This window comes from Pieris rapae, chromosome 24, assembly GCF_905147795.1.
Source record: "Pieris rapae chromosome 24, ilPieRapa1.1, whole genome shotgun sequence".
In the NCBI taxonomy this organism is placed as follows: Eukaryota; Metazoa; Arthropoda; class Insecta; order Lepidoptera; family Pieridae; genus Pieris; species Pieris rapae.
Genome location: NC_059532.1, coordinates 16,748 through 41,579, shown reverse-complemented (window position 1 = coordinate 41,579; position 24,832 = coordinate 16,748). Strand labels below are relative to the sequence as shown.

Sequence of the window (24,832 nt, the reverse complement as noted above, 5' to 3'; positions counted from 1 at the left end):
AATGCAAATTGTTTGAACTGGAGCAAATCAATCCCAAGGATTAGGATCATTTAAGTATTCGTCACAATTATAAAAGCCTTTATTAATTATTTTACTTTTAATGAGAGCTTTAAATTTATTGTACTTGAGCAGTTTCAGGAAACTTATGTGGAAGTAAAATTATAGTTTAAAGAAGAACCCTGTTCGTGTATTGAAACCCGGCTTGGAACTAATTAAAAAGATTCAGATAATGAAAATATCATGGACATTTTGTATTTGCCTGATATTTGATTTGAAGATCAGATTTTAAATAATGAAAAAGACGTTATAAACCTAATTGCCGTAACAAAACTTTGTCGTGAAAACAAATAGTCCTATAGTTCCTGATAGTTTTGAAAAAGAGTTCTATTACTAAATAGATTATTAAATTTTGTGTCTAGACTTGGAAACTCCACTGACACACATTTTTATTTTTATTTTAGCGAATATATATAATAGCCCATCTGGTAAATCAATGAAATAGACTCGGAAATATCTTTCCAAACATAATTCTTTAAAACTATTCTAATATTGATTGCCTGTTTGATAAAGATAAAGGGTAAATAAAATAAAACAATTTTAAAAACAGTAAGGTTTTTATTTACAAAATATAACTTAACTTTTAAACAGTGGCACTTTCAACTAAGGATAACCATTTTAGGTCTCGGCCTCAGTTGACCGTATCTGTTTCAACATCATGAGCCAATCTTATAGGCAAGGAGGTGATCAGGTGAGGTGACCACCTGTGAGACACGCCTTTGACTTTTTGGGTTTAAAGCAAGTTTTCACAATGTATCCCTTCATTTCGAGCTAATGTTAATCGCGCACATAGAAAGCCCATTGGTGCACAGACAGGGATCGAACCTACGACCAGAGGAATGAGAGTCGCACGCTGTAGCCACTAGGCCAACACTAAACTACAAAAACAAAATATTATTAAAAAAGAATTTGCCTATAATTTGACATTTATTACTTATCATGATAGTCTACACTAAACAGTACTTAGAGTCGATCATGATCTTTAATGAATAGATATTATAAACGATTGTTTTTTTTATTTAATTAGAATTGGACAAAATTTGCTAAGTATTTTAAATCAATATTTGCCATGGACGCGAGTTATTCCTGCCGCGATATGCCTTTTATATACTCGACGGGCAACGGATAGATTAACGGCGTCTTAATGAGCGACTCTGAGTATCGACGTAAAACTCCATTTAATTACAGTACTATCTATCTAACTATTGAGCAGTGGACATAATACTAATAACACAGTCACGATTTAGAATATCATGGTTACAAATAAAATTACATTATTTATTATATTGCTGTAAGGATGCCCTCAAAAAGCGAATGGTGGCAGGGGCATGGGCGATTCTTAAAAAAAGAAATTATGCAGTGTGTTATTACAGAATTTTCATGTAATTTTAGAATTAGAATTTAATTAAAATGACTTCGTTCTATGCAACTCAAACGAATGTACAATAAGTAAGTTTAAACACACAAATTCTATTCTTACATTTAAATTTAATAAAATATTCAATCATCCGCAAACGGACAGCCTCACTGATGCGGGGGGTTCGTGCGAGTACCAACAATATCCTGATGGTTATAGCAAATAAGCCCGAAGGTGCTGTTTTGAGGCACTGGGTTCATATACATGCCCATGTACCGGGTGTCTCAAATCAACGTAGACTAATGAATCAATATTTAAATATTTTTAATAATTTTACTAACACAGTTATAAGTTTTACTATACTAACAATATATGGACTTATTAATCGGTCTGAAATAAATGTTTTTTTTTATTTAGATCCAAAATCAGGAACGTCATATCCAATAACAAAAAAAACTGCATTTGGCGTGTTTTTTTATAATGGTTGCAGCTCCTTACAAACGTTTTGTAAAAAAAACTTGGATTAAAAAGAGTGGCGGAGTTTATTGCCAGTATTTTCTTCCGTTTTACTCCCTTGATTTGAGAATTGGCAGTAAATGTACAATTAGAAGCATTTCATACATTTTTTTTTGGCGTTCATAAGTGTACATTATGTTACCTATATGAATAAATGATTTTTGACTTTTACAACGAAATTTCCCACTACTCTGCCCCGAACTCAGTAAAGAAACCCCTAAATATAGGGGGAAATCTTCTGATCTGGCAACACTAGGTGCGAGGGCGAGTGACTTTGCGATTTTTCTAACGCAGCATCGGTGGTTTACCACTCTTCCGTCTCCATGTCGTAATATAAATACTCTATATTAATGTGTGAGAGTTACCGGCGCTGAGTACACAGGTCCATCAAAACATTTAGTATTAAGATGGGACATCAGAATTTTAACAATTAATGTATTCATCAGTCCAACGGAACAATGCTCTCGGAAAACATTAATGGAGAAAGACAAACATTTTTTTTTACTAACGAAACAAATCAAAATAATCAAAAACAAGAAAATATAACAATGTTTTTTAAACCGTCACGTACATTTTAAGTGTGTTATGTGTGTGTTGTGGTATCGCATCATAAAACAGAATTTCCAAAAAATAAAACAAGTATCGCAGGTTCTTCCTTTGACAGTGAGATCCATGTCAAGTCAAATTATTTGTTGCTTAAATGTTACCTACATTTAAAAAAAAAATCCATAGACTTTAATCGCATCGAAAAACAATATATCTCATAAGTTATATTAAATTGCAAAATGCCAGGTAAATATATATATTCAGGCATCTAATTTTATTCACAATACAATAACGCAATACCTAGATAATTCACTAAAAGGAGATTTGCTAAGTAAATCTTTACAGGCGTTATAAATATCTCAAAAAGTTTAGATTTGGGGCCGTTCTAGTATTACGTAAGTCTTATAGGGGGAAGGGGTTTTTTGACTTTCTTATTTGGTGATTACGTCATTAATTGAAAGAGAGAGATGGGGGGGGGGAAATAAATTTCAGTAAATACTTGAACATCATATCATCTAACACTAAGGGTAAATACTAAAATATTCTTTATCTAGACAATTATATCTAGTCTTTGACCTAACAAATGGCAGTTGTACGTCTTTTGAAGACAATTTCGCAAGTCAAAGGATCAAAAAGAGAAAATTGTATTTGTCTCACCTATCCATTGATCAATCTATTCGACGGAGACGAAGGATGGAGACGCGAAGGAAGGAAAAAGAAAAGACTTAAGATAGGTTTATTTACAAGAGCTCCAGCACCTTGATGGTGCCCTGCGAGTTGGCGGCCAGCAGCACGGGCCGGTCCACGCAGCGCCTCCAGCAGACGGCCGAGACGAACTCGCTGGGCTCCTCGTCGCGGCGCTCCTTCTCCAGGAAGCCCCGCACCGCCTCGAACCTGTAGGCCAGCAGCGGCTTGGAGACCCCGTTGTAGTACACGTAGAGCGCGTTGTTCTCGGAGCCGCAGGCGATGTACCTGCCGTCCGTCGCCAGCCCCACGAAGTTCTTCTCGTTGGCGTGGCCCGTGAACGACCTGACGCAGCGCGGCGAGTCCACGCGCCACAGCTTCAGCATCGAGTCGGTGGAGGCGGAGACCAGCGTCTTGGAGTCGAGGAACTGCACGTAGGAGACGGCCTTGCGGTGGTCCCGCAGCACGGCGAGCGGCGAGCGCGGGGCGCGCAGGTCGTAGTAGTGCACGCAGTGGTCGGCCGAGCCCACGGCCAGGTGGCAGGACGAGTTGGGGTTGAAGCGCACGCAGCACACGTTGAACTTGGCCTCCAGCGTGGCCACGGAGCGCTCGGCGTTGAGCGACCAGAGCTTGACGCGCGCGTCGTCCGAGCCGGACGCCAGCAGGCGCACGTCGGCGCGGTTGAAGTGCACGGACCAGCAGCGCTTGTCGTGCTCCTGCAGCGCCCTGGTGCGCAGCCCCGTGGCGGCGTCCCACACGGCCACCGTGCCCTCGTAGTCCGAGGAGGCCAGCACGTTCTTGTGGTACGCGTTCCACGACACGCACGAGATCTTGTGCGAGCACTGCATCTCGGCGCACGGGTAGTGCACGTCCACCGCGTCCCGCACCACCGACTCGAACTCGAACACCTGCGCCGCCAGAGCTCCATCAGTCTCAGTCGCTCTCTTTCTCTCTCTCACTCTCTCTCTCTCTTTCTCCCCCTCTCACCTTTATCCGTTTCGTGACTCCGGCGATGGCGAAGAACTCGTCGTCCTTGTCGAACTCGATGGTGGAGACGATGGTCGAGTAGTTGATGGCGTCCGAGCAGTAGGAGAGCGTGGCCAACGGCCTCAAGGCTCGGTAGCGGGTGAACGCGGCCAGGTCCTCGCGGAACGCGTCGAGACCCCCGAACACTTCCGTCCCCATCGCGACGGGGGTCACGGGTTGGACGGGCGGCTCCCCGTCCGGGGCTCTCTGGTCCCCGCCCGGAAACGCGACGTTGATCGAGGCGTCTCCGCCCCCGCAATGGCCGACGGCGTGGACCGCCGGCGGGTCCCCGTCCGGGGCCGTTTGATCCATAGCTGGCAATTATACATATATACTTTATTGAAGAAGCAGAGCATAGACAAGATGGTGATTAATGAGATACGTTTCGTATGGGGACATTGGGAACAGATGAAGACGATGGATGTTACCTGCAGCACTGGAGACCCTCGTCTCGGGCATCTGCTGGGGAACGTGGTCAGCCTCCGAGGCCCCTCCGGTGGCCGAGGGCACCACGGGCCCCGGGGTCACGGGCGCCGTGGGCCCCTCCGACCCGGACCCCGGGAAGTACAGCTCGTCGGCTCGATGGGCGAAGTAGCACTGCATCGCGTTTGCAAATTATAAGAATCCTTTATATTCCACTTAAGTGATTTTATTAAAAGAACGAAGAAGTATATTCTTTTCTCTGATAAAGCCAAGGATCTTTTTCTTATTATCGATTCTCTAAATATTAAAAACCGATTATATTTATCTTCTTCCATTGTTAAGCTCCGATTTGTAAAAAAATCCCGCAATATTTTTCGATATCATCCACATTTTGCAGTGCAGTAACAACTTGCAAATAAAATTAAATAACTTTAGTCATGTTATAAAAAAATCTATTATTATTATATTAAGTCCAATAAATGCCACAGTATAGAGATATAACGCGCAATCCCGCGTTATACGAACTGAAATAATGCGCGTAATATGAAAGTGCGTTCACACAAGAGAAGAACAACGAACCTGTACGAAGTCATCGAAATGCGCGGCCAGCCTCCGCCAGCGCTGCGCCAGCGCATCCGTCCCGGCCCAGCCTCCGCCGCAGACCGACCCGAAACTCTCCTCTTCCTCTTGCGCGTAAGGGGCTTCTGGAAGTTTCCACCTTCCTTAGTTATCTAGCTAACTTTTGCATTACAAGTTACAGGGTGCGTTGCCGCCCTTTAGGGATTCACTACTGGCTGGTTCCACAAAAATGTGAATGCTCAATAGAGTATTACTGTGGTGGTATCGTAGAATAGAAGGAAGAAGAAAAGAAGGATGAAGAATAGAAGGAAGAAGAAAAGAAGGATGAAGAATAGAAGGAAGAAGAAAAGAAGGATGAAGAATAGAAGGAAGAAGAAAAGAAGGATGAAGAATAGAAGGAAGAAGAAAAAGAAGGAAGTCATTAAACTTACGCTGCGTGTCTGTCTCGCTGATTTCCCTTTTCAGTCGACCCTCTCGCAGCCATTCGGCCAAGGAATGTTCAGTGGGCGAAGGGATACGGGCCTCCGCCCCCGCCTTCAACTCTCGAAGAACTGTACCCACGTGCTCCAAGTCCTGCGAAACCCGATTCAGTGCGTTCTTTACCCAAATTAATTGCTCAAAAGCATCACCAGAAACACAGAGTTGCAGCTCCATACAAACATTTCCATATTTTAATCAACATTCATTCTGCAGCTCCTCCTAACGGTACTATAAAATTTATTTAAGAATATCTTTAGTAAAAAACGACTGGTGGTACAACAAGTGGCACAGGGCAGAAGAAATGGCGGGGTTTTGAGGCCTTTGCCACACAGATTTCCTTTAAGAAAGGATCGTACCAATTCTTAAAGGGCCGGCAACGCACTCGGGCGCCTTCTGGCATTGAAAGTGTCCATGGGCGACGGTACTTAACATCAGGTGAGCCTTCAGGTCCTGATCAACACATGTCATAAGTAAAACTTCTTTGTAAATTAATTATTACTAATATAAAAGCCCCAATAGATGATGTATCAGTTTATGATCACTCCATGTGTTTGTATATCTGTATTCACACTGTATATGTGCTAATGATAATATATATAACTACTAAAGAATACAACAATCTCCCTTTCTCACTCCCTCTCAATCGCTCTCTCCCTTTTCTTCGACAAAAAACGCTGCACATCTTCGTGACGTTCCGTAAAAAACTTTACAAAAATTACCAAAAAAAAATGTTTCTTTATTTTAATTTAATATCAGGGTTGCCTGGAAGAAATCGCTTGTGGGCCGCCCCTAATATTTAGTGCAAGCTGTTTTTACTTGTATGTTTGTACCTTCCGCACAAGCGTGGCCTCTCTCGACAGCTGCTCCAGCTGATGTGAGCGATGCCTTAAAAGCTGAGACAAGAACTCATACAAAAGTCTGTGGTGAGCTGCAGCCGATTCCGCCTCTAGGAGCCTTTTTCTTCTCGTCAACACATCTAGCATGCCATCCACATCTGACAGACCTGGGAATTAAACAAAAATAGAAGACCGTATAGCAACCCACTGAAATGGCGATTACAGATTTTTTAGATTTTGATCTTTTGGGGTGTGTGTGTGTGTGATTTCCTTATTTGGTATATGTGTCTTTATATATGTCTGAGTATTGTAATGAAACGAAGCTCGTGTATTTGTAATTTTGGTTCAGTGGAATCTCGTTAAGTCAAAATTCACAGTAAGTTGAAAAAAATTACCATTCTCTCAAATTATTTACACTTTGTAGTCAAACAAATATTATCAGTCTGCTGGAACAAATTGTTTGAGAAAACAGTGTTTAGAATTTACCTAAATGCCTTGCTTCAGCTGCGACAAGTGCTCGAAGCCTCTCCGCATCTCCCGGTGAAGGGATGGAGGGCGCGACAGTCGTGGGTTTAGTTCGCAAGCGGCGACGGGCCACCAGTTCATTGAGCAAAAAGTTTGGGAAATAATGATCTCGTCCTGTGAGCTGGGCCCCACATTTTGGACACCTGAAAGTGTTACAATGCAAACTTTTAAAATGCTCCAAATTGAGAGTCTATTCTCTATTAATACTATGATTTTCAATTCCATAGAATTCTGACAGCATTTTTTTTACGTCAGAGATGGCAAACCTTTCTGGGCAGGCCAAACTTTTAAAATTCAATAACAGTCTAGACATCTGAGTCTAAACATTTTATATGTTAGTGAATAAATTACGTCCCTTTTGCATCACAAACAGTAAAAAACTCACAAGTTAAGGTAACATTTTATAACATTAAAAAAATTTACTAAACCTGTAATAAATACCCAGCTAAACAATAAAATAAAGTAATTAATGTTAATTCAATATATTGTTTGTGATATTGAAATATTTGCTATTTTTGTATAAGCTCACTAAGTAAGTTAATATGAGTATTGTTTTATTTATATAACAACTAGATGAGTCACATAAATGTTTTTAATTTATTATTTATAATCATCAACAGGTATCACAGGCAGGTTAGGTGGTATCAACCATATCCCTATAAGCCACTAGAGATGTTAAACTAAATTTATAGCTATTGACATTTAGAGCCTCCTTATCATTAATTTTTAATTATTAGCAAACCTGCACCTTTTGTTAATAATAATTAGCTGCCTACGAATATAGGTTTTATAGGTATAGAGATAAAATCATGGTTTAGTTACAAAGTCATATTCTGAGTAGCAACTCAAAGACAGATAATATAATTACATTAGAGTGAGGCCCTTTATCATTGTTATATATGAAATCCACTATACATATTAATAAATAATGATTTTGTCTTAAAGGGTCCTTCATTTTATTTATTTATTTAGTACTCCTACAGCTTACATAAATTATATATAATTACAAACAAATACACTGAGAATATAGCCAAAGATTGAATACATGATACATTTTACAACAAAAATATAAATATATTATAATATTTATAAAAGGAAACAAACAAACAAAAAGTATTTAATACATTTGACTAATTGTGATTTAATTTATTTAACTAAGCCTAAATTGGTTGTGTTATGTTTATAATTTGGCTATTATGTGGTCATTAACATTGGTATTAGATAACCTACCTCCTGTGCAATTCCACTGACTTTGCAATACAGGCATAACAAAAAGAGTGTCCACAGCGTGTGACATACGCTTCATCGATCAGTTCAAAGCATACTGGGCACAAAAGATCACAATCCTTGTCTTCTAAAGACCCACCGAGGCCACCAAGAGCAGTGACTGATGTACTGGCACCAGAATTGCTTGCACCTCCGGCTGCAGTGCCTGACATTTTTCTGAAATTAATAATAAATATAATAATAATAATTACTTATATAAAAAACTGATCCTTAACGATAACAAGACACAGATAATTGTTGTATGGTCTGAAGAAAATAATTTCTGTACCCATCCCTCTAATCAATTACATGGCTGAGTGGATAATTTCTAAATAGACTGGAAACACTTTTATTTTTAGATATGTAATTATAGCATTCAATTTTAAGAATGGGTAATAAGCAGGAATATACTTTGGATGTCACTTAGTAAGTACATTTGAGTCTAATTTATTATTATCAAACTGGATAACTGGTGTTGTGAAATGTACTTATTTAGATTTTAAGGGAATCGTTTATTAATCGAATGGGGTCTTATCTAGTAAGACGTACTTACAATTTGGTATGAAAGTCAGTGTCGATTCATTTTTGCAATAAAAGCAAAATGGAATTACTTTAGAACAAAAAACCTAAGTTTTAACTAAATATGAATGAGTGGAACAAGCCACCGCCCTTCTTTACTTAAGCTAAGACAGCTTGTATAATAAAATTGTACAGTCGCGTAAAATGTAAACAACACCGTAGTCTTAAGTTCTTTCACAAAAACTCATCACTGAATTATTTATCGCTTCATTTTTGAAGCCAAAGTACGAAATCCCATTTCATTGCGATTTAGTTTTCAGAAAAATTGGCAATTGACATATGTTTAAAAATTGACATGACGTTTCAATGACATTAATTCATGTAGAAAGAGTTGTATTATCTTTTATAAATAACTAGTTATACAACGTCAATTCGCAATTAATATTCATTGTTATGCAAAATTTGATAATATTACTATTGAAGAAAAATTCTAAATAGCCTCATCGAGAAGTTTTACTTAATACAATGACGATAAAAGAAGTCTTGTGCCGCCACCTATGATACATTTATTGAAGCACGTGTGAAAATGCTATGTAGGCGATTTCAGAACAGTTTGACCGTGAGCAAACGCCATTTTGGTATACTGTGGTTACATTATCTTTCGTCAACAATGTAAATGTTCTTGGTGAAATGTTTGCTAGTTTTTGCAAGTGTTGCTAATACAAATGAACTATTGTGGGTAATTGAGGCGAATCTAGGATTATGGAGGAGTCCAACGAGGACCATAATGTCGTTCCTGGTGAGTTTAGTGCTTCAAAATTAAGCTTGAAAATATGTGTGACATAGAGCAAGGTTGAGTAAAGATGTCTTGCCCGGTTTCAGAACTCTACTTTCTGATAGCGAAATTTCTCTCCGGGGGCCCGCTTAAAGAGACTGCAAAGGTAAAAACGATAGATTATTTATTTAATTTTGATAATATTTTGTTAATTACAATAACATTTGTCTCATTTTTTTACAGACTTTGTTAAAAGAGTTGCAGAGTGTTGAGGTAAGTGTAAGCTTCTCGTAGTACTAGAACTAAAGCTTTCAGTTGTTTTGATTGTAAACGCACGTGGCTTGCTTGTCAAACTCGCTGAAACTTTCTGAAATAGTTCTAATGCATTTTTTCTCCGAGCAGGTGCTACCACGGCGACTCGACTGGGAGGGCAAGGAGCATCCCCTTTCATATGATGAATTGGTTAGTTTATGTCATATTAACGTAAATCTAGGCTTTATTTACGTTTTTTCAGCGAAATAGCGAAGCGAAATTATTATTTATCGTGAAAATGCTAAAATTTCTTAAGTTGTGTTTTATATGAAAACGATCTTTAAAATACGGTGGAAAATCGTGAAAATCGATTTTGTGCCGTTCCAGTTATTATTTTAGTATATTTCCATGTTTTGAAAAAAAAATTCATAATCATCCATCCATTTCTCGTGATCGCGTAATTTCGTTCGCAATTGTCTCTTTTTCTCGTACTGGCAAATCAAGGAACGTGATTTGCCATCTCGCTCATTTGTACGATAAGGTATTTCTTTGCTGCGATAGGTCCAAAAGTAACGAATACTCCCGAAGCGTCACGAGGAAAATGACGTTAAAGTTGACTGAATATGGCGCTTTTTTTAAATCATAATATTTTTTAAAAGCTATGAAAATATTTATGCTTGTGTTTGTTAAATACATATAGATATAGTAATATAATATAAAGTTCACTGTATCTGTGTATCCTGTTATTTGGGGATATTGTAGCATATTTTGTGAATGATGAAATTAGTTAAAAGTTTTTTTCAGTTTCCTAATTATAATATAACATTAACCATGTTATTTAGTATCAACAATCATATTAATAATTTTATAAAAAATATAATAACTGTGGATCTGTAACTATGTTAACCTACTATAAATAATAATTTATTACTTCAATAATTCTTGACTTATGACTGAGACACCAATTTTTCAATTTTTCACAAGGATTTTCTGCTAATTATTTGCAGAACTCACAATATTCTGAAGTATCATGGCGACGTTTGGCGGCAGTCTGTGAAAGAGCACTACGCTTGGCTCGTGCTGCACCACAGATATCTTTAACAGATGGCACAGAGAAGCACCTGAATGCTCGGCTTTCATTACTCAGCGAGTCACTTGTCAGGCCAAAGTTTAAATATGCATCGTTCAAGCAGGACCATAGTTTGGGTAAGAAATGTTATGAACGTAAAATCTAAACAAACTTTAAAAATTATTTATTGCATCACAGATTTTTTGTGTGTTTTTCCCTTATATTATAATAATAATATAAGTATTTATTTACACAGGATACAGTTGTACTTAAGCTAGAATAAACATTTTTAGTATTGAAAGAAAAAAAAATTAAAAATATAATTGAATATTTACTTTCCCTCGACAATAATGTCTGTTCGCCTTTTGTTTGGAAAAGCCTCCTCCAATTGCCACCATAAATTTCTGACCTGGGCAGTCCATGTGCCACCTGCCACAGCTCTTATTTCATCAACCCACCTTAGGAATGGTCTACCCCCTTTTCCTCTTCATGGGACCTGTGTACCAATTCATTAATGACTTGCTCCATTCCGGTTCCGGTGTCGTAAACACGTACAGAACTGTGCTTCGTAATTAAATAGTGAGAAGTGACAAAATATCGAACTACAATTAAAAAAGGAAGTAGTATAATTGGTATTAAATAAATAAAACATCAATCTCATCTCAGTGGCGGAATAGAAACATGAAAGTACATTATTAAAAAATAATTGAGAACATAATATCGGACCCACCATTCGCAAAGTGATATCACTTAGGAATAATTAATTTCCAGTACGGCGTCTAATATGCCGAGAACTTGGCGGAGGCCCCAAAGGCCCAGCCAACGGGGCGGGCGTCGGGGCTTCTACGGGACACCAGGGGCCCTTCCCGGCAAGGCTTCTGCGGAATCTTCAATTGCAGAGGCGGACTCTGGGGCATCTGTCGGCTGTGTACTGTCTAGTCTTTGATTGTACAGGCAAATATATTATAACTGTGAGTATAAAATTATCTATAATTAGATATATCAAGAACATAATATTAATCCCAATATTACATTTAATCAAATCAATTAAGGATTTCATTGAATTGTCTGTAATGTGGTCTAATTCATATATTTTTTTTAATATTGTATCTTGCATCATGATATCAAGAATCTCCAAAATTGCGTCACGCAATATTTGTCACGCTTCCTTGTCCCGTCATGGTCAAAGACATTTGCAAGCATTCCCAATTTGTAAATAAAAGAATGATTTTCTCAAAACATTCGTATGCATATATTATTAGAACAATAAAACGAAAAAAGAACGTACACAGTTTTTACTCATTTCGTCAAATTAAAAAGTAATTTTTTATTATTTTATTGTCGTTATTTAAGAGAAGCTAAAACAATCAAAGTCCACGCTATAGGGAGTGTGTCGTTACATAGAGTGTACACTCTACATAGAATTTAGACCTGTCCTGTAGCTCTAGTTTTCTTACGAAACGTCTACTTCAGTCGACTACAGAGAGCATATCCTTCGACATGTGTATTTCAGGGCGCAGACGATCTCTTAGTCAAAGTATGGAGTGCGATAGACGGTCGCTTGTTGGCAACCCTGCGAGGGGCCTTCGCTGAGATCACAGACGTGTGCATTTCGAGCGACGGGGCTCTCCTGGCGTGTGGATCGGTGGAGCGGCTCGTCAGAGTCTGGTGCATGGTCACCGGAGCACCGAGGGCCGTTTTGCATGCCCACGCTGGCACTATCACTTCGGTAAGGAGTTGTTTATTTTAGTTCATATATTTAAATCATTATTATGTGATAGGACTTGAAGTGAAACTTGTTTAGGCGCATGAGAGTAAAATTTTTACGGAACGTCACGAAAATGTGCAACGTTTTTGTTGAAGGAAAGGGAGAGAGCTATTGACAGAGAGAGTGTAAACGTTAGCTTGTATACATTGTGTAAACAGTGTAAATATAGTATATAATACACAAATACATGGCCTGATCATATACTGGTACCTGATCTAATGGGGCTTTTACCTTAGTAATAATAAATTTACAAAGAAGTTTCACTTCTGACATGTGTACTTTGTACGCACGCATTTTTTTAGCCAGAACAAGGTTGTCCATTACATATATCAAAAGTGCTTGGATGGTTTAAAATAGGGGATTTTATTTTCTCTCTATATTAATCAATCACTAAAGAGAGAGCCTGCATCTGGCTGCACTCCGATGATTTATATTCTGTATACAAACAGAAATTCCGTATGGTATAAAACTTAACTGTGGCTTTGTAATAATTGCTATGGAGAGAGTATTTTCACTTCCATAATTAGATACAGACATAATATTTATTACTAACATAACACACTAAAACATTTTTAAATAACAAAGTATGTTTTAAGTGTTAAGATGATTTGTGGTTGTAATCGGCCCTGGCTCAGGATCTGCTGAAGAGCAGACGGTTCCACAGAGCTGGTCATTCTGCCAGAGACCAGCATTGCTGTACTTATTTCCAGGTGCACTGGGCTCCGCCGGCCCACTCGGACGTGCGATGGCTGGCCTCGACCTCCACGGACGGTTCGGTCGCCTTCTGGACCTGCTCCACGGACGGGCAGTTCCTCTCGCAGCCCGTCCAGTACGTGGAGCGAATGCGGCCCGGCGCCTGCCACATGATCTGCGCCGCCTGGTCTGCCGGCGGGGCCTTCCTCGCGGCGGGCAGTGCCGACCACCACGTGAGGATATACTCCGTGGCCGTCGGCGGACCCAGGAGGGTGTTGGAGACGGCGGTTCATCTGGACGCGGTGGACTCCATCGCGTGGGCGCATTGCGGCCTGAGGTGAGCGCTCGTCCGACCGATGACCACGGGGGTCATCCCTGGCCAGGTGGGCAGTGCTACAGTTGGGGCGTGTTCGCAGATTCGTGTCGGGCAGCAAGGACGGCACGGCCGCCTTGTGGACGTTGTACGCGACGCAATGGCGGCACTCGCTCTTGAAGACGTCCGCCGGAGACGATCAGAAGAAATTGAAGGTACCAAGGATTAATAATATCGCCAGTTCTTCTCTTCCGTTCTGCGCCCTTGATTTGAGAACTGGCAGTAATGTATCTGACCCATATATCATATATATCAAATAATGTATATTATAAGGTCTAGCCGTTTGCATTGTTTGTGCGATGTGGTGTATGAAGTTATAATTTCAGGTGACTATGGTCTGCTGGGACTGCAGCGATGAATATGTCATGACTGCCGTCTCGGACAACACAGTGCGGGTGAGTTTGTTGTAAATCTGTCGCAGTAAAGTAGTCAAATCAGAGAGTTAATTAAATATCAAGAATTTTAATTTAAATAGATCGCAACGAAAACGTTTAACTATCTATCTGACCGAAAGCCAGCGTGTTGATTAATAATGTAAAACAAGATGGTGGTCACGGCTACAGCTGATTACTTTTACAGTTTTAGTTTCAAATTGTGGTGTCAACTGTAAACATGTTGTTGATTCCGCCATGTTTTGTTTTATAATAAATGGTTAAGTTAGTCTTGTTGCCTAGGAACGATTAGGAAACGCGTTAAATGTTTCGTTCAGTCACTTGTCTGACGGCAGTTTAGCGACTTGATTGAATATCGATATTTAATTAACTGTCTAGAGTATCAATTAACTCTCTGATTTAACTATTTTATTGCGACATATCTGCGTTATCTAGGCTTTTATGTCATAGAAAGAACATTATGTTATGTACAGATTATTCTGTCACCAGAAAGTAAATGAAAAGACGTTAATTCTGTACTTAAAGTTTACAGATTACTACTATTTTTGAAGATTTTAGAACCTTCCCTACCCCCACCCTCCATGTAACGCACCGTAACGTTTTTCGTGACATTAACGCTGGCGTATACAGACGGAATAACTTTTGTACTGTTGTGCCATGTCTCAGTCATTCTGAAGTCAAAAAAGTGGCCTCTGTATTCCATACGCATTAAAAGAGGCCCCTAATTTTTCTAAAAAAAAATGTAACGTAACGCACTGTAACGTTTTCCTCCTCCTCCAACGCTCCCTTGGTGGCTTATTGGTTTCCCGTGTTCTGTAGGTGTGGTGTTCGCGTACGTGTACGCAAGTGCGTGTGCTGTCGGGTCACCGCGACGAAGCGTACGTGCTGGAGGCCCATCCCTTCCTGCCCGGCATCCTCCTGTCGGCCGGCCACGACGGGCAGCTGTTCGTGTGGGACGCGGCCAGTGGAGAGGTGGGTTAGGGCGCCCAAAGAACTTATCACTAAACGAAATGAAATGAGATGAAATGAATGGATACGCTACAGGTGCTGGCCCAGTTCCACAACGTGATCGAGGGCCAGGGCGAGGGGGCCATCTTCGACGCCAAGTGGGGCGAAGGGAACACCATCGCGGCCTCCGACTCCCACGGTCACGTGCTGCTGCTGGGTTTGGGCCAGGGGCATCGACTGCTGGCCCAGCTGCCCCCCGAGCTCTTCTTCCACACGGACTACCGGCCGCTGGGTGAGATCTTACTTTTATTAATTATATTCTAGAGAATTTCAAAATTATGTGTCTCTACTTCTGCGGACGATTTTTCTTCATTTTGTGAGCTCACACCACGTGTGAAAAATTTCAGTCCGAGACGCTCTCGGCGGAGCGCTGGACGAGCAGACAGAGATTCCCCCACACCTGATGCCGCCCCCCTTCCTCGTGGACGTGGAGGGGGCTCCCCATCCTCCGGAGTTCCAGCGCCTGGTCCCCGGGAGGGAGAACTTGGCTCTGTCCCAGCTGATCCCTCACGCGGACGCGGCGAGGAGCAGGCTGGACGCCATGATCGAGGCTCTGGCCGCGGATCCGGCCACGCCCCCTGCGCAGGCGCCTCAGGCGGCCGGTAATTGTTTGTCATGCAATTATTTCACACGAGTACTGATCATGTTTAATGAGATGTTCAATTAATAATAATGATGACATGGTGACAGGCGTATGGAGGGGCGAAGGCGTCCGCCACACGGCAGGGTCGTGGCAGCCCTTGGACGTGCCCCTCAACACGCGCCCCATCTTGCTGCCCCTGCCCCCGGCGCAGAGGCAGTTGCTGGAGAAGGCCAGGTATTGCTCATTTGCTGACCTTCATCATACCTTTCACGCAATTTGCAAAGCCCGTACAACCAACGTCTAAACCGGTTTCAGCGTGGAGCTAAATAACCTGGAAATGTCCTGGTATCGCCGGGAAATGAGACGCCGGCCGCTCATGATCTCCATTCCGGGGGCCGACAGCGGGCCTAGAAGGAAGCCGGGCCGAAGGCCCAGGGCTCCGGCGCCCAGAGCCAGGCCGCAGCCTCCGCAGCCCAACACTGTGAGTGGTTTTGTCTTTGAGCATATTGTCAAGTTGTTATATTTATGTGGCAACACTTGGTCTCTTGGCGGTAATTGGATTATGAAAATTTTTTTAATTTTTCAGGAGGTCCGCGAAGACGCGTGCGAAGAAGAGGCAACGGATAGTTCCAATTCGACCTCGGACTCCTCCGTCAGCCTGTCCTCGCACTCCTCCCGATCGGAAGGTCCCAGGCCGCGGACCAGGCCCAGGGCTAGGCCGAGGGCCAGGATAGCGAGGAACTCTTCGCACTCCAACTCTTACACGTATGACTCTTTCAAAGTTTTTTTTTGCACTTACTTACTATACTTCAGTGCCAAGCAATGCCAAACAATTATTTCAATAATAATAAAATGTGGTGATTTATTTTTGATTTATCATTTTTCAGGGACCTGTCGGATCTGTCTCCCGTCAAAAGTGACAGGTGAGAAATTCTCTTTAAATTATAAAAATCACTATTGATCTTTACAATTTAGGCAAGTCTTCTTTGCGTCTCAGAGTCAAATCCAAGGCACCTTGGCTGGCCATCAGTTATCAGTAAAATTTACTATTTTTCATATATTAAAATGTTTGTTTTAAAACCAAAATAAACATTCAGAATTGCAAGAAATAGTCAAAAGTTTCTAAGCAAGATGGCGTCACATCAATCTTGTGACGTAACATGCTTGTAAACAACCAAACGCCAAGTTTTTATCGTGATTTGTGATTGTTTTGTGTCGATACTGAACGAAGGCGAGATAAATAAAAATGTATATTTTTATATGTACTCTGAAATGGCCTATTGACATGCACTTGATTGATTTCAGTTCGTCCGAATCGTCCCAATATTCGGATTGGGAAGCCGGGACTGCGCTGGCGCCTCCCGCCAGGGCCAGGAGGAAACCAGTTCCCAGCACTAGGTATTTTCATATACACTGGGCTGATCCTGACGAATCACTCCCCCAAAGAATTTTATTTAGATTCTGTATTTACACAGGTACAGCCCGAGTACGGTGACGAGCAAGCGTTCGGCCCCCGCTACCTCTGCGGCCCCCGTCGCCGCCGCCCCCTCCGCCGCTTCCGCCCCCTCCACCGCCGCCCCCAACGCGGGCGTGGAGTTGCCCGAAGCGTACCGCGTGGGGGAGTGGTTGACGGCCGTGTCGCCCCGCAAAGCCCCCTACCATCCCCAGATGGGGGACAGATGCGTGTACTTCCGATTGGTGAGTCAATACGACATCGCAACACATGTCCACACCCACCGATGTGACTCCAAATGAGTATTCCACGGAGATATGACCAGGGAGTCTCCGTTGCAGGGTCACCAACGATACTTCGAAGCCGTGGGTGAAAAGGATCTCTTTAAGGTGAACGCGAGGGACAAGCCGTGGGAGCGGATGCACATCAACGTGAGTGGAGCCTTTTATTAATACGATGTGCGCAGGCAACAGTGTGACAAAACAGACAACCGCGTATTCCAGGACTGCGAAGCCGTGAAGGTGGTGGGGATGAAATACGTGATAAAACCGCCGAGGGTCGTCTGCCTGAAGCTGGCTCGGGAGGTGGAGAAGGGCAGCTTCACCGTCCGATACCACGACATGCCCGACGTCATCGACTTCTTGGTGCTGAGGCACCAGTACGAGGCCGCGGTGGCCAGGAATTGGGGGGAGGGGGACAGGTGAGGCCTTTCGACATCCGTCGAACCCGTCCAGACGATTGCCGGTTTCTTCAATTCGAATGATTTCAGGTTTCGCTGCATGATTGACGATTCGTGGTGGACGGGGATAGTCCTGGAGCGGATCAGTTCGGTCGGAGGTCTGCCAGGATCGAACCCACTACCTCAGACCTCGGCTACCAACGAATGGGCGGCGGCGGCTGCGTGTGAGTCGATACTATCCTTTTCTTTATCCAATTTTATGGATGTTTGGCCCACTTGGACTTGGGGCAAACGTCCCCACCATTTATAATTTTAAAGGGAATCAGCAGGGGAAACGTCAAATTTATCAATAATAAATGAAATATTTTTGGTCCTTCGAAAAATGTAGTCCGGAATTTTCGAAACTAACCATAAGAAACGCAATTTTCAGCCCATTTCCTATCGCTTCGAGTGAGATGGGACAATGGGGAAGTGGAGCGACTCTCACCTTGGGATCTGGAACCCCTCGACCCAGAGAGGTGAGTTCGTGTCGTTTGAATTGAATGACGTCACGAAGGTTAAATATAACTTCAGCTAACTGGTGTTCAGACTGCCGGCCGAACCGGGCGGGGCAGTGGCGGTGTTGCCTCATGAGCTGGAAGCGGTGCTGTGTCGCAGCGAGACCCACGAGTGGCCGCCCGACGCCTGCGAAGCCATCGCCGCTCACATCTCGCAGGTTCGTTGACCATGCAATATTGCCAAAATCGTGGTTATATTTGTATGTGTCACATATTTTTATTCCCTCCAGGTGATGTCCCTGTCGGCGGCGGAACCCTTCGTGGCCCCCGTGGACCTGCAGTTGTACCCCTCTTACGCGCTGGTGGTGCCCTACCCCATCGACTTGGCCACGATCCGAGCCAGGTTCGACAACCAAGTCAGTGCCACTTTAAGTGCAGTTTACACTTTGCTGATCGCAATCGCCCGGAACCCGCCTTTAAAGTTGTGCTTTGCGGTCTACAGTTCTATCGACGCGCGGCGGCGGCGCAGTTCGACGCAAGGTACTTGGCGAGCAACGCTGAGCAGTTCAACAAGTCCCATTCGCCCATCGTGAGGCAGGCCAGGCTGGTCACCGATTTGCTCTTGTCCATTATAAGGTATGCTCTTTGGGTGAGCATGGTCACGCATGGTCACGGGAAATAATATAATAATTGTTTCAGCAACTGGCAGAACATAGACGTCGTGTCCAAGTACCACGAGTTGGCCGCTTCCTACCACTCGTCGGACGAGGAACCGCTCCAGCTGCAGGTACCATTACTTCCATCAGCGTGGTCGCTTGTTTATATGCAGCCAATATGAACCGTGAATGTTGCTTTGCAGAAGAACAGACGCGAGGAACGCGCCAGGTCTGAAGGGGCGTGGCGGGAGCACTGCCTCGGCCTTCTGCGGGAGCTGTCGGCTTCGGCGGATGCCGAGCCATTCAGGCAGCCCGTCTCGCCCAGCATGGCGCCTGGTAATCTTTGCTCTTCTTCCATTACTCCCGAGTCACACCAACAATGCCCATGCGCATGTGCAGCTAGTTTTGTTCCCTTCGGGCGATGCGCAAATGATTGATATTGATACTAATAGTTTAATTATAAATTACAGAGCTCTATGGCGGCACTGTCATTGTCACAAAAGTGTTCAATTGTCAACGTCATATTCAAATCATTGAATTGATTTGCCAATTGTCATTATCATTAGTGCTTGCGGTTTTTGACATTCCCGCTATTGCTCTGAGATGTATAACATTATTTAACAATTGAATGTAATATATGCACTCGTAATCAAGTAAGTATCAGAAGGCTCCGGTGCCCATGGGCGGAATTTGGTTGCCGGTTGTCATTTCGTTCAAAGTGAAGAGCTCTTCCAGACTACGCCTCGGTGATAGCTCGGCCGATGGACTTGGGCAGCGTCCAGCAGAAGCTGGAGAGCAACGGATACGCCAACGCGGAGGAGGTCGCGGCCGACATCCGGCTGGTCTTCACCAACAGCAGACTCTACAACACGAACAAGAGGAGTAGGGTAAGAAGCTCTTGATTCATTTTGTACTAGTCAGCGGTAATTGGTACTTGGTACAAATGAGACAGCTTTATGGAGTGCTAGCGGCACGTGCACGTGCACGTCACTGTAGAGAAATAACATATTTAAGATATAATAAGAATACAAAATATATACGTAAAGAGGTAGACATCCAACAATACGTCCTGAGCGTAATGCCGTATGCACTCTTTCATATTTATTTACGTGCACGCACGCAGTACGCACGCGTACGCGCGGTACGAACAATTTAATGTGAAATAAAATTTGTAACGCAAATATTATTTGAACATTTGTGTGGTCAATTTAATTAATTAAGTCAAAAGCATTATCAAATACATCGATTACTTTCAGATATACTCAATGACGGTCCGTCTGTCCTCTCTATTCGAAGCTCTGTGGACACGGATGCCTGTCGAGACGCGGAGCACGCGTCGCTCCACGAGACATCGACGGGTCAGGCACTCGAGACCGACGAGACGAGCCGTCGGTGAGTTAAAAGAAGTTCTTTTCGCCTTCTCCTCTGGCGTCTTGACAAGTCTCAAAGGGAACCTTTAACATTCAGAAGAGACGAACGGCTCGGTGAAGGCCAAGTTGCCCTCCTCCTCCTCCGAGTGCGAGACGTTGGCTGTGACGTCACGGCGGGCGACGGACCCGCGACACGACGACTCGTGGGACAGCGACGCGCCGCTCAACGCTCACAGCAAAGGTGGGTGGGTTCCAGGGGTTCGGTGGAATGTGAAGAACGCATATTGATTGTCTGGAATGTTGACAGGAAAAGGAGTCGGGAAGAAGACGAAGAACGGGACAATCGCCAGTACTTCGAGTCGTGTGCCTCCAAGTGAGTTGTTCAGACAATTAATACAGAATAAATATTCATTTCCATACTTAGGTCAGTTAATAAACCAATAATTCATTAAAAAAACTGTATTTTTAAGTAGCTTCCGTCGGTTCACAACTGAGTGTTGTCCCACTGAAGTCTTTCCGACTTAGGATCCTTCAGAGAGCATACCAATTCTTAAAAGGCATTTGCATTTGTCAACCCTAGTCAATGTCCTCATCCTGTATCATATGATGATGATTCTAATCAATTCTCTGTCAATAATATAACAATTTTTATCGTAGCGTTTGTGGAGACGAATGGCGTCGACCAATCGGAGTCAGAGGAGGAGGTGCCAGCGAGACAGAGCATAGCCGACGGCAGCACTTCCGATTCCAGCGCATATTCCAGGATACAGGTAATTGGCCAACTGTGGAATTGACTGCGGGATGGGAATGGGACTGTAATGGCAATTATTACATATGTGACATTGGACCATCTTACTAATATTGAAATGGATTTCAGGTGGTTGAAGAGGAGTTGGTGGAAGACGAAGTGGAAGTGACATATGAGGAAGAGGAGAGCAACGCGAGAAGTGAGCGTCGGAGACATCGGAATAGGAATCATTTGCAGGTTAATATTAATATCAAATAATTGGTTTTTATTGAAGTTGTACTTCTTTCACACCGTCACAAAAAGCCGACACTCTGAAGTTATAGTCAACATTTTAGTTTTGTCTATTGTTTGTGTAGTTTTTTCTATAAATGTGGAATAAAATGTTTGAAATGATTTTTTAGCTTCTAACGCCTGTAAATAAGTTTTTTATTTCTTCTCTTGGTGATAACAGCGGAGCCTTAAACATTAATTTGTCCTCAGAACAACTCCAGGAAACGCAGACGCTCGAAGAGCTCGGAAGACAGCGAAGGGAGCGGACTGAGGGACTCCAGGCCTGGAAAACGGTGAGGCATTTTATAATAAAAAGAGTGGTGGAGAGTTTCTTGCCAGTTCATCTACATTCTACGCCTTTGACTTACGAATTTGTAGTAAATGTAACATTAATAATTTTATGGCTTTAAAAGACAAAAACAGCATGATTCTGGCTGTCTAGGAGTTTAAAGTTTGTTTACAAGCATGTTACGTCACAGGGAATGATGCGACGCCATCTTGGATAGAAGATCATATCGCTCCGTTCTTCGTTCGCAATTCCGGATGTTTAATTTTAATAGCAAACTATTTGTATAGGTTCTATTCATCTAGATGTTTCAAAAAGATCAAAAAGGCTAAAAAAATGCAAAATCTGAGGCTTCGAAAATACAATGAAGAAAGAAAAGAGGCTGTTGTCATAGTAAAGCTGTCGGAAAATGTGTAAACTGTAGACGATGTCATGTTTCGTCAAAAGAGTCAGAGTGAGAGAGTCGTTATTCCCTTTCAGAACTCGAGAGAGGTTCACGGACGGCTCCTCGTCCAGCAGTTCCTCCGGCTCCAACTCGGGCTGGTGTTCGGGCGGCGCCCGCTACGAGTCCGACCGCTCCTACAAACCTGCAGCTCAGCAGTACAGCAGCGACGACGAGACGCCGCTTCTCTTGTACAGGTACGAACGACGAGACGAACCCCGTCCGGGGCCGGAACGACCGAGTGTAACGCCCCGAAACTCTTTTCAGGCAACGGCAAGAGGACGACGTGGAGGCGGGACCTTCGAGGAGACCTCATCATCGGGTGAGCATCGAGCATCCCGTATCCGTGAACTATCCCTCATCACCGATTTTACATATTCTGGCTTTCCACAGAAGGGTGTTTCTCTTCGAAAACGCCGAAGCCCTCGGCGATACAACGAAGACAGCGAAGAAGACTCCATCGCCGCCATCAGCAAGAGGCTGCCTCATCATCAGGACCACCTGAGACATCAGAGGCTGTTCGCCCGGAGGAGGCAGAACCATGCCCAGGTGAATTATTGTCCTATGTATTTGAATTTTGTTAAATCAATTGAAGAATGAAGAATATAAAAGCAAATCAATTCCAGGGCACGGGCGTGGCCAGCGCCAGCGCAGCTCCCCACAACGAGGACCACAATTACTTCAACGGACACTCCCATCACCACAACAGTAAGTAAATAGCAATGGAAACGTCGAGACCCGATCTAGCGAGGTTCAGGTTCGACTCCGGGAATGTTAATGTTTTGTTATATGTATAGTTTCTTTTTAGGGGATTCCCCGGCGGGGTCAGGGGGTTCATCCGGTCCCGGGCCAGTGTCGATCTCCTCCCGGGGACGAGTGCGACGACTCACCGCTAAGGCGAGAGGACTGTTACGGGAATAATACAGGCTTCTGATGGGCCTCAGGGGGCTCGCGCCCCTCGTGGTCACCTACAGGGGGCGGGTTAAACGGGTCCTGGCCGACTAGGCTCAGATCTCTCCTCATCTCCGTTCGATACACACGGACATCTGATGAAGAAACGTTGGCGAAGGCTGAATTTTTAGTCAATTATGACCGCTTTTAAGGAATAAGTGTTGTGTTATTTTAGTGGACTTAAGAAGTTTGTGAAGGTTTTGACTGTGATCGTCCGATGACTGTATATACCCACATTTAGTGTTTTTAAGGGATAGACGACTCTAGTGGTAATGTGTTCAATACTTTGTTAATTGCCAAGTACTGTCTCACTACCGTTTCGTTTTTACTACTTGATAAGAGTTTCCTTATAAATGGCATTATTTTGATGAATAAAAGACAAATTAGCAATAAATAGTCTTAAGACGTCTTTGTTGGATAAAAAAAATGTTTTATAAAAGTGACACTTAAAACAAACATATTGTGATTTGATATAACTGCCTGAACATTTCAAAGTATTTGTCCATTAGTTAGCGTTACACAAAAATGATAGCTTGTAGTCCTGCCTTGTAATTCCTGTACAATAGACAATAGGTGATGAAATGTTTTTATAAAACAATCTGCTCAAACTATAATCTATTTTTATAATGTCATTGTTTCCAATACAACAAAAGTTTGACATATGACATGAAGCTGTGAAATATTGTAAGTACTTACGCACAATTTTCTAAGTGTTAATTGGTTAAGACCACTGTTAGATTTCTGTACATAGATGAAAAATTTGTAAATTTGGTTTTAAAGTTTAAAATGCAAGTATGTTAACATTCAGATGTGATATATTTTTCCTATGTAGCAGCGAAAGCCATTGGTGGCCCCGGGGATATCAAGTAGGAGAAAATAATTAAAAGTGTGACTAAGATATTGACAATGCAATATAGATTTCATAATTAAATCTCAATATTTAACCACTGCTCTCCGCCCTTTCTGGTAGCTTGAAAACAGTGAGTAATAATTGAACAGAAGGGAAATATTGTGTACAAGCCATTCCTTATTTTTTTATTTCCTTGGTCATTTATTAAAACACTATGTAATTTATTAAAACACTAATAGCCTCGAAAACATGTTGTAAAAATTTTTTAAAGTACTTGAATAGCACTTAATCATGAGGAATATCATTTATATTTTCTTACAGTGTTATATGTCTGCAATAGTATACATGCATGTTATGTAAAGTATAATACAAGCTTAACAGGGAATCTTTTTGTATATGAATATATTGTGAATGATTGTGGATTAATGTGTATAAATTGTAAAACATTAGCTAAAGTTATGATGCCATTGGCAAACCGAACCAAACACTGACGAAATATAAATATTTTGTAAACATAGTTTTTCTTTTTACCTTTTTAATACTGAGAATAAGAGGGGAAAGTAATTAAAGAAACCATGATAATGCAGGATAAAAGGAAAGTTAAGAATAACTTATTCCTAAGAAAGAAGGAATTTCTTGTACAGAATGTATTATTGAATGTTAATAAACGCCTTGTTCCGCTTGTAGTAGATATGACATCTGCTGCGCAGTTGCTATTAAATATGTATAGGCGTTATGCACCAACAAACTTCCGCAGTTAAGATTATGAATTTAATTTTCTATAAATAAAAATATTTTAGTTTTTATCTATAAAAACTAAAATATTAAAATGAGTTCTCCTTTTTAAAGGCAGTAATTAAACTAGTTTCGTTGTAGTCTGTGCTCCTGTAAAGTCACAATTAT

General features: G+C 42.3%; 2 protein-coding genes across 3 annotated transcripts; one reads left to right on the top strand and one right to left on the bottom strand.

The window, feature by feature from the left end:
* Positions 1-3,198: 3,198 nt before the first annotated feature.
* LOC111002599 (E3 ubiquitin-protein ligase COP1) lies at positions 3,199-9,133 on the bottom strand. Its single transcript, XM_022272754.2, has 9 exons — positions 8,849-9,133; positions 8,260-8,472; positions 6,991-7,172; positions 6,499-6,671; positions 5,620-5,761; positions 5,189-5,313; positions 4,615-4,783; positions 4,148-4,500; positions 3,199-4,068 (listed from the first exon to the last, which is right to left on the bottom strand). Exons 2-9 carry the CDS (start codon positions 8,466-8,468, stop codon positions 3,217-3,219), a joined length of 2,205 nt encoding a protein of 734 aa, XP_022128446.2. The 5' UTR covers positions 8,469-8,472; positions 8,849-9,133; the 3' UTR covers positions 3,199-3,216.
* A 160-nt stretch (positions 9,134-9,293) lies between these two features.
* On the top strand, positions 9,294-24,442 carry LOC111002598 (bromodomain and WD repeat-containing protein 1). Of its 2 annotated transcripts, none has more exons than XM_045633824.1 (40): positions 9,294-9,613; positions 9,697-9,755; positions 9,833-9,862; positions 9,992-10,051; positions 10,849-11,047; positions 11,682-11,881; positions 12,424-12,639; positions 13,389-13,708; positions 13,788-13,899; positions 14,071-14,139; positions 14,956-15,108; positions 15,181-15,376; positions 15,492-15,746; positions 15,835-15,961; positions 16,043-16,208; positions 16,314-16,492; positions 16,615-16,650; positions 17,033-17,125; positions 17,203-17,425; positions 17,522-17,611; positions 17,684-17,880; positions 17,950-18,083; positions 18,290-18,377; positions 18,448-18,574; positions 18,647-18,772; positions 18,859-18,992; positions 19,056-19,143; positions 19,216-19,348; positions 19,748-19,899; positions 20,269-20,404; positions 20,480-20,623; positions 20,690-20,755; positions 21,040-21,152; positions 21,260-21,367; positions 21,611-21,693; positions 22,167-22,325; positions 22,396-22,450; positions 22,522-22,677; positions 22,755-22,836; positions 22,926-23,052. In XM_045633824.1, exons 1-40 carry the CDS (start codon positions 9,577-9,579, stop codon positions 22,934-22,936), a joined length of 5,112 nt encoding a protein of 1,703 aa, XP_045489780.1. In that variant the 5' UTR covers positions 9,294-9,576; the 3' UTR covers positions 22,937-23,052. The 2 variants fall into 2 exon arrangements, with proteins under 2 accessions (XP_045489780.1, XP_045489779.1); XM_045633823.1 differs by having other exon boundaries at positions 9,295-9,613; positions 22,937-24,442.
* Positions 24,443-24,832: the final 390 nt, after the last annotated feature.

Excerpts from the sequence above, each read along its gene's own strand:
- LOC111002598 (XM_045633823.1), top strand. The coding sequence starts at position 9,577 with ATGGAGGAGTCCAACGAGGACCATAATGTCGTTCCTG. Across the intron at positions 11,048-11,681 it reads CAAGCAGGACCATAGTTTGG|TACGGCGTCTAATATGCCGA; the intron begins GTAAGAAATGTT and ends ATTAATTTCCAG. Across the intron at positions 15,962-16,042 it reads CAGTTGCTGGAGAAGGCCAG|CGTGGAGCTAAATAACCTGG; the intron begins GTATTGCTCATT and ends AACCGGTTTCAG.
- LOC111002599 (XM_022272754.2), bottom strand. The coding sequence starts at position 8,468 with ATGTCAGGCACTGCAGCCGGAGGTGCAAGCAATTCTGGTGCCAGTACA. Across the intron at positions 6,672-6,990 it reads AGCTGAAGCAAGGCATTTAG|GTCTGTCAGATGTGGATGGC; the intron begins GTAAATTCTAAA and ends TTTAATTCCCAG. Across the intron at positions 4,069-4,147 it reads GAGTCACGAAACGGATAAAG|GTGTTCGAGTTCGAGTCGGT; the intron begins GTGAGAGGGGGA and ends CTGGCGGCGCAG.